This window comes from Volvox carteri (genome assembly GCF_000143455.1).
Source record: "Volvox carteri f. nagariensis unplaced genomic scaffold VOLCAscaffold_42, whole genome shotgun sequence".
NCBI classification, from domain to species: Eukaryota; Viridiplantae; Chlorophyta; class Chlorophyceae; order Chlamydomonadales; family Volvocaceae; genus Volvox; species Volvox carteri.
The window spans coordinates 297,522-306,360 of record NW_003307585.1 but is presented as its reverse complement, the minus strand read 5'-3'; the positions used below and the strand labels follow the sequence as shown (position 1 = coordinate 306,360).

General features: G+C 51.2%; 3 protein-coding genes across 3 annotated transcripts in view; 2 read left to right on the top strand and 1 right to left on the bottom strand.

Annotated features, from left to right (window-relative positions):
• The window catches only part of VOLCADRAFT_95162 (uncharacterized protein), a gene marked incomplete at both ends in the record, with an annotated part of 5,079 nt that extends 4,319 nt beyond the window's left edge, over positions 1 to 760 (top strand). Inside the window, 2 exons of the mRNA XM_002954363.1 lie at positions 296 to 435; positions 691 to 760. Coding sequence (XP_002954409.1) covers positions 296 to 435; positions 691 to 760 — 210 coding nt within the window. The remainder of the gene's footprint in view (positions 1 to 295; positions 436 to 690) is intronic.
• A 2,398-nt stretch (positions 761 to 3,158) lies between these two features.
• Positions 3,159 to 6,098, top strand: lciB (low-CO2 inducible protein; the record flags this gene model as incomplete). Its single annotated transcript, XM_002954362.1, has 6 exons — positions 3,159 to 3,600; positions 3,968 to 4,125; positions 4,476 to 4,598; positions 4,840 to 5,028; positions 5,251 to 5,445; positions 5,787 to 6,098. 6 exons carry the CDS (start codon positions 3,159 to 3,161, stop codon positions 6,096 to 6,098), a joined length of 1,419 nt encoding a protein of 472 aa, XP_002954408.1.
• Positions 6,099 to 8,378: 2,280 nt separating this feature from the next.
• The window catches only part of VOLCADRAFT_64783 (uncharacterized protein), a gene marked incomplete at both ends in the record, with an annotated part of 5,780 nt that continues 5,319 nt past the window's right edge, over positions 8,379 to 8,839 (bottom strand). The window contains one exon of the mRNA XM_002954293.1: positions 8,379 to 8,618. Within this exon, the coding sequence (XP_002954339.1) occupies positions 8,379 to 8,618 (240 nt within the window). The remainder of the gene's footprint in view (positions 8,619 to 8,839) is intronic.

The following is an 8,839-nucleotide window of genomic DNA, read 5'->3' as shown; positions in this document are numbered from 1 at the left end:
GGAGAGAAAGAGGGGGGAAGAAAGAGAGGGAAAGAAGAATGAGGGAGGAAGAGATAGTTTTGCATTTTTGCTCTTGGAGCAAGGGAAAGAGAGAGAAGGAACGGAGGCATGAGGGTGAATGGCGTATCTGGCTTTTGTGTGTGCGTGTATGTGTGTGTGTGTCGATTAGTTTAGTACAGATACATGAAAACAATGGCTGGGTGACTGCTGGCAACCTTAAGGCCCCCCCGGGGGTGAAGAAAGGGGAAGAACCCGACGCAGGCGACCCACGGAACATCCTCATTCTGTTGCCCAGCGGCATCACTTTGCAGTGCCGCCGCCGCCATGGGCCCCCCGTCTGGGTGCGAATCAGAAGGAAACACGCCTCCAGGAGCAACGTGGTGGCGGCGGCGGCGGACAAGAAGGGAGGGTCGTCGCATACCGCCCCCTTTCAACGTAAGTCGGGAAATATTGCCGCAAATGGACCCTTCTGCACAAACGCACTAAAGAAGCCGGAGCTGCTTTTCACGCACGCGGGGTGGTAATTTGCTGGGACCGGTCCTTACGCTCCGATTACCAGTTACCAGTTACAAGTTACAAGTTTTCCGCACACAAGTGCGGGTGTGTCCGTAAAAGCCGGGGGGGGGTGCCATGGACGATTACCGCTCCATTACCAACCAACGCATCTGCGCGCCGGCGGTGCCTTGACAGCCACGTGACATCACGTGACAACAAGAAGTACGCGAGCACAAGTCGTGCCAAAGGGCGCGCGGCAGTGTAACACCAGCAGAGGCCGAGAGAGTACTCAGGGAGATGTCAAGGGAGCCGAACCCTTCTTGCAGCTAGGCCGATATGGTGGCCTAGCTGCTAGCAATTCCTGTTTAAGGGCCCCCCAACGTCTTGATCAAAATCTTGATGCGGCTATTCTTCAGAAGACTTGCCGTGTAGTATAATTTATAAATAATATTGCTTTAGGTACACACACCCCTAGGGTTGCCGCCGCGCTGTGGGACTGCTGCGGCCCTTCGCTGGATGGCTGCAGGCGCAAGGCGTGCATGGACGACACACGCACCTGCTCGTGTAGGGTGTATATAAGTATATGTATATTAAAAGTCGTCGTGTTTACGTGATGATTTGCATCGCGTGGCCTAGCAAGTTTGCCGCATGGAGCGTCATATTGATGAGACGGTCGAGGCTGTTAGGGGACTGTATGTAGCAGACTGGTACACAGTACGGCTATACAAACAAATACGCGCTAAGCGCGACCGCCAGCATCTCGAGAGGCCTTTTCAGCGGGGCCAGCTACTACACACTGTATGTATGGTATCACGACTGAACAGAAAAGGACCGATTGCCGGATGTCAAATCCCGTGGTGAGATATACGCCCTACAGGATACAACACGGTGGGTGTTCGGACAAGTTAGTGCTCACCACCACCGACACAACACCTGCAGGACAACTCCACAGTCTGCTGTCCTTGCAAGTTTAGTTTAGTTTAGTTCCCAACGTATTTGTTATTGAAATGTTGGAAAGAAATCCCCTCCCCCTGTGAGAAAAAGGTAAAAATTATCTCACTCGTTGCTACTAGAGCAATTGAAGGGCAATACATAAGGGCGCTGCGAGGTCCATGGGCGAAGAGGGTGGTGTTCGGTAACACGACCCTATTACCCATTTTCGCCCGCGATCTTGATGATGCGCACGACGTCAAGACTTTTCTTCAAGCGCGGGGGCATCACCAAATGTACAACGCACGGCAATTTTCCATAACTTGTTCAAAGCTAAAAACGGACAGCTTTATTACTGTTCAGATGGAAAATGTTATATTCACGAACATGCTGGCAAAAGGAGGGAAGGGGAACGGACAAAGCGAGGGGTAAGAAGGGGGGGAAAGAAGAAGGGGGGGAAAGCAAGGGGGAAGAAGAGGTAGGGAGAAAGGGAGGAGGAGAGGGGAAAGGAAAAGGAAGTGATGTTAATTCGCGCCGGGGCTTGTCTGGGGGGCGTGGGCCACCAGTAAGTTATTTTTTGGAGTTCCGCCATGAGTCACCACGCTACCAAAGTTGGTGATGCGCCTCTTGGGGGTGTTCAAATGGGGGGACGGAAGGGAAGGGGGGATTGGGCAAGCGGGAGGGAGTAAGCGTCTGCTTGTGTCCCGGAACAGCCTTCACTGGCCTGCCTAGCTTTATGGCAGTGAAAATGGTGATCAGGCAAGGCCAAAACGCGAACGGTTCGACCGGCTTGTCATCGGGCCGCCACCAATATTCGACACACAGCTTTGCAAAACAATTCCTAGGCCATCAACAATTGCAAGAATCATTGCAAAATTCCAGGACTTTTTTTCAAAGGAACGTCGCCAATCTTTCTGTCACCAATCTTTTTTAGTGGCACTACGGTTACTTCTTTTGCCCGATGTCAGACATCAGGTCTGTTGCTAACGTCAGCGAGGATTTGGTTGATCGTTATTATACCGTCGCAACTACCTACAGCGACATTTTTAAAAAGAGTCCTCTAAGCGGACCGATGCGATGATAATATTGGCGGCTATTGACCGTCCATGTCCCGCCCGGCTTCTATGGACTAACGCTGCTCTTGTGCGGAACTTACAAGTAACTTGTATTCGCCCAGCAGGTCCATAGTCAGCATACAACCGGCTGCGTTCAATCCGAATCAGCATTAATTCAATTTACTTTGCTCTTGTATTATCGCCAATTAGCAGCGGCTCGGCCAGGTTGCGAAGGGTTACCTGGCCTCTGCCTTCTTCTAGCGACACTTCATCGCTTAACTCGCACACTTCACCAAAGTCCGCTCTTGCCTTGTTCAGCTTTTCTTTAGGATTAATTTTTTAAGCATTTATTCAAACAAGTGCACGATGTACCTTCCGCGCAGTGTGATGACTTCAACTTCCGAGTCTCAGTCGTTTGAAGTTTTCATTCACCGAACCTTGTACCTCAGGTACATCAGCCCTCCAACCTTCCAGCCATAGTTGTTTGTGAATGTGCGAATACGGTATACACTCATTGGAGAGTATGGAGTCTCAACCGTCTGTTGGGAGCGACACTCTACCACACGTACGGAAACCAACAACAAACATTTAACTGCCTTAAATAGCAGGAACATCAAAGCACGGAGGTATAAGCTTCTTAAAGAACACAAGCATATTATATAATTAACAGCATCCATAATGTCGCGGGCGTCCTTCTCTCGCATTCCCGTCAAGCAATTCGCTGCGGTTGTGGACGCCAGCTTCCAAAGCGCTGAGGCTCTCACCGAGCAGCTATGGAACTCAATTCTTCCTCGTATGATTTCCACGCTTGCGCGTTCGGAGTGTGTCAGTGAGCTTCAGCGGTCTGTTGGTTGCATTGCCCGGAGCAGTGCCCTGCCGACGCTCAGGCCGTGCAGCTGCGGCAAGCTCTTCTGCGAGGGCCATGTTCAATCTATGTCGACGACGTCCCAGAGCGTGCTTGCGCAGCCTGCTTGGGCTGCTGACGAGCGCGCCCCTGGCCTGGCAGAACGACTTTCGGAAGTTACCAAGCACTTTCCCACCGCGCTTTCCGTCGACGACTTTATCTCCCGAGTCGAAGTCGCGCTGGCGGGCTATGGCTTCACAGGCGACAACTCCATCGGTGAGGCGCATTTTTGATTTCTGCGGTTCGATTTGCGAGATGTCATATATTCTGTAGTGAGGTTTCATGCATGAGATCGCGTAAAGTGGGTCGCTCCCTTCTTTATTGTTCGGCTCTTTAGGCTCCTGGATTGTCAAAGCAGCAGGTTTTAGTTCTTCGCACACTGTGCATAGTTGTTGCAGAGCCAGGCAAACTAATAAGAGCTATTTCTGAGAAAATCTAAATGCACGCAATAATGATATTATAATAATACTGAATTTCAACGCTTAGAAAAATACTTTAAACAACGCTTCTTGATATTTCTCGCGTCGTACTAACCGTCCACTCGCAACTCCACACGCACACGTTCCCGCTCTTCGGAACGCAGCTATGAGTAACCTGTGCCGAGATGAGTCTTGCCTTATCCTCGAGGACAAGATTGAGGCGGCGTTTGGATCCTGCTTCAGCACACATGGCCTGGGCGGTGTCCTCACGTGCGGCGTCATCGGCGTGAAGGCCGGACTCAGCCACTCACCAGTCGTTGGAGTAAGTGCAGCCATCTGTACGAATATCCGCTCACTGGCAACCTGTAACGGCACCTTTTATACGTACGACGCGCTTGGGGATCGTCAACATTATATGACATGCACGGCACTTGGCTCTCTCTCATTATTGCTATGGCTACTTAACCGGCATTGACACGATTTCTCTTGTTCTTTTTTTCAAAGATTGAAAAATCCAAATTGGATCCGAATCCAAAGATTTCACAAGCTTCCTAGTTTCGTCGTAGGCATTTTGTACTAATCACAATGCCCGCGGTTATTAGGAAAATTACCGCAATGCCTTCCTCTTCTCACGCTCACACCGTCCAATCTCTTCTGCTGATTGATGTGCAGGGTAAGGAGCGCTACGTGTTCTTCTCCTTCCCCCACATCGCCATTGACAGCGACGGCAAGGTCGGCGCCGTTAGTCGACCCAACCGTCCGGGAGCCAGCGCCGCGTGCGGTGCCCTCATTGCGGTGCGTTTATGTGTGTATGTGTGTGTATGTGTAAGTCTCGTTTTTAAATCTTGTTAAATCCGCGTGCTGCAGCCTAAGTTCTGGTTCACTGTTCCTGTTTCCCGCTCCGGCTGCTCTCCCAGTAGAGTGTTTTTTCTCGTTGCGGAAACTGTTGACTATGCAAGAGTGGCGATTAAACTTGGTGCTGAAGGGGTTAGACTTTGTAGAGCTGAACTTTCTTTTTTCAACTCTTTCCCTTCAGTGCCTTGGCGACTTGAAGAAGGACGGTCTGGAGGCCAACGTCAAGGCCCCCGGAGTGCACGACCCGTTGGAGCCGGAGTACTCCATCCTCAAGCAGCGCATCGCTCGCCGTCTGACCTACGAGGGCAAAAAGCCACAGGAGCTCAGTCTGGTGGACATCACCAAGGCGGCCGAGCGCGTAATCTCCTCGGTGCGCTGTCAGCGAGTTTTGAAATCGGAATCGGAATTTGTTTTGGTGATTTCTTGAAATGCAAAAAGTAGCACATCGGGTTGAAACGTTTCTGGCTTCTCGCATATTTTTTGGTTTCTCTTTTGATCTGCTGTTGATAGGCGCTGATTTGGTTTGGCGCCGGATATGCGTTTCTTTCTTAGTTTTTACTTTTTATCTGCGCGATCATGTTATTATGACCAGGATTTGGAGTACCTGATTTCTAAGGCGGTGGATCCGACGAAGGCCGACTACGCGGTGTTCACAGGCGTGCAGATTCACAACTGGGCCGCAGATCTCAACAATACCGATGTACCTTCCCTGGAGTTTGTGGGCGTGGGCAAGAGCTACGTGGTAGTCAACGGAGAGAAGGTTCATCTGGACCTCTCCAAGGTGCCGGTAAGTGGGAAGTGGAAAATGGTGCGAGAGCGCTAAAAAGGGGAGACTTATTTAGCACATACAACAGCGAACGGGAGGCGGCCGGACGGCTCGTTACTCGCTACACCTGATTGCGAAAGCTAGCGCATTTGGACTGTAAACCTTCCGAATATCCAGAATTTTCAAATTTATTCTTTGACCCGAAAATCCGCCTCGCGTCTCGCGACAGCTGTGTTCTTACGTGAAGACTGTCTCCTTACAGCTTGTCACCTCTAATAAATAATTTAATGAGTATTAGAAATTCCCACCGGCTCAACCCAATGGCTTTTCTTTTCCCGTGTGCCGAACACTCGCACACGCAGGCTCTGTCGCCGCGGCAGCTACAGATTCTGGCCGCAGCTTCCGCCGCGGACGGCAAGGCCGCTACCGCCGCTGCCGCAGGTAAACTTGTACAGGAGATCCCTCGCGATTACCTGCTCAAGCGCCTGGGCGGTGCTCAGAGCCGCAGTCACGTGGACAGCAGCAGCTCGCCTGCGTGGGGCAGCTACGTCAAGACGGACTACAAGGATCCATACGCTGGAGCGCCCCAGATGGATCACCCGTTTGTGGCGGCGACGGCTCCGAAGGAGGACCCGACTGTGGCCAACACGAGCTTCTTCTGGAACAAAAAGTGAAATTATCTTTATAGTGGTTCCTTATGTGGTTCAGGAACCTATATGAAATGGAAATACTGATCATTTAATGGGGGAGGGAAAGGAGAGGTGTTCTTAAGCTGTGAAGATGAACTGGATTTTTCTTTCAAGGAATTTTGATGTGAGGAGACGAGCGCGAGAGAAATACTGTGAGAGAGGGCATGCGAATGAAATATAGCAGCAAGTTCTTTCGCATACTGTTCTTATTTTGTTTGGGGATGATACGCCTTGCGAAACTTGGTACATATCTTGGCGCGAGAGTGGAACTTGGCTTATATTTGATCAGACTAAGTTGCCGTTGACGTTGTGCAGTCTGCAGCGCTGAAGCAGAGGTGTACAGGATCGCGTGTGCAATACTAAACTAGCGACGCAAGTCAATCTGCAACCGTAAAAAAAATCGTTCTAGCTAGTGTAGTACAGTTGGTGGGTGATATTGGTGTTGATCTGAAATATAACTGGAGGATAGGTACAGTATCTAAATCACAGATTTTATCCTTATCCTTAATGCAGGACATTGTATTCTTTCTACGCTGACAAACCTTTTTCCTCGAGTGTGTAAAAAAACAGCTCTGACATAATATGTAACGTGGACTTTTTTCCCTTAATTCCTGGCAAAACCCTAAGTTCCGGATGTCAACGTAAATACACATAACATATTAAATTACCTGTAATGTATTCCGCAATCGCTACAAATGAACCCGTCGGAGTGACAATTCCTACACTCATATCGCCCTGACGCTCTAAATCAGTCTCCAACCACCTGCTGCGACTCTCACACCACCGAAAACCAAAATTCCCCCTTAGCCTCTCTCCTTCCTGTCAAGTCCTGTACGCCACCACTCACCCTAAGCACCATGTCCTGCCTACTTGCATTGCTGCCCCTGTGGTCGTTAGTATCCTTCATCACTTGCTTTGTTTGAAGTGCGAGGTAGGGTGGTGTCGATCTGGCAGCCCTTGGGCCCCTCGGCTCGTATGGAGCGGTTTGCAGGTACGGGATACGACCATATAACATACACACACTTCACATATAACCTGTTCCTTGCCGGACATAAATACCGGACTTACGGCCCTGCCTTCACAACGAAACACGTGAGGACGTAACCCCCTTCCCTCCCCCCGGGGGGGAAGGCAGCCAAACACACACGCCTAAAGTCAGCAAGGACAATTTAAATGCGGATGACATTACATTACTCGGAGCAATTCGGTGTTTGTGACTAGGTTTCATATCTGCAGCCCGGCTGATCTGCAGCCCGGGTGGGGGCTGACACCTAGGGGTCTGCAGCTCAACTGACTGTTCACTTCAGTAGGTTTATATTTTGCCTCCATATTGTATTGCGCATGCGCTCGCACTCCTGCACCTTTTCCCGTCTCCCACACGAACACCCGCAAAAAACAGCGTCACAATAATACACACGCATACACTCACTCTCGCTATCTCTATTAAGAAAACGGCACTCCTGCTATATGGCCTTTCTCAGATGGTTCTCTCCCCACCCGAATCAAACCCGTACAATACAATTCCCTCAGAAGATCACACACATACATACAGGCAGACAGACACGTATTGCAACGACACACGCACCCTCTTTGCCCCCCCAGTGGAGCTCCAGTGGCACCCCTCCCATCTGCCGCATTCGTCGCAGCTCCCCGCACCCACACACAGCCCCACCCCACTCCCCACCACCGCTCCCGTCACCGCCACATATTAACCCCCCACACACCTCCAGACAAAACACATCAGTCCAAGACATGCATCTACACACATACATACACACGCACACGTCACCGACCCATACATCCCTTCAGCACCCGCCAACCAAACCCCTTAACGGGCTCCGCTCCAGCCCGCGGGCTATGCAGTGCCGTCTGCCGCCGCCGCCTCGGGCGCCGCGGCAGCCTCCGCCGCCTCCGCCGCCGTTGCTGGCATCGGCGCCGCCGCCGCCTGGCGGTTTCGCTCCTCCAGCCGTTTCAGCAGCTCCGGAACCAGCTGATCGACGGGCACCGTATCCTCCTTGTGCGCGTCCATGTCCTGAAATTAAAAATTTCAGGACATCAAAATATCGAAATATTACACCATTCAGGAGATCGTGTACGGGCGAGTGTACGGGCAAGTGAGAGCGGGCTTGCGCCTCATTAACTTGTCATATGCCCATATCTATGCGATTGTCGCATGAAATAAAACTTTGAAATGAATTCCAGTTCGCTTTACTGAGACTACATTCCCAAACGAAAACGAGTATTGTCAAATACCCGTATGCTTATTTACACTCCCAGATACAAAGCACATACATACATACATACATACGCACATCCCAGCCCCGGACCCACCTTAATCTTGACCACCCCCCTGGTCAGCTCGTCCTCCCCGAACAGCACCATGTACGGCACCGCGTTCTCGTGGCAAAACCCTAGGTTATCCGCCATCTTGGGGTTGGGCTTGTAGCCAAACTCGGCACGGATCCCGGCAGCCCATAGGGACGCGCACAGCTCCATGCGCCGTACCTTTTGCCGTACATAGGAAAACCATACGGCCAAGTTGGGATGCGCGGCTTGCGGCGACGTGGAGTTTATGTGAGCAAACGGGTAAAACGGGAAAGGACCTGCCGGGAAGAATTCAATGAGAGGAGATAACCGGCCCCACATGTATTTGACTCTTGAGGTCCCCCCCCCCTATACACACACACCCTCGGCCCTCCCCCACTCCTCCCCCCCAAACTGACCCA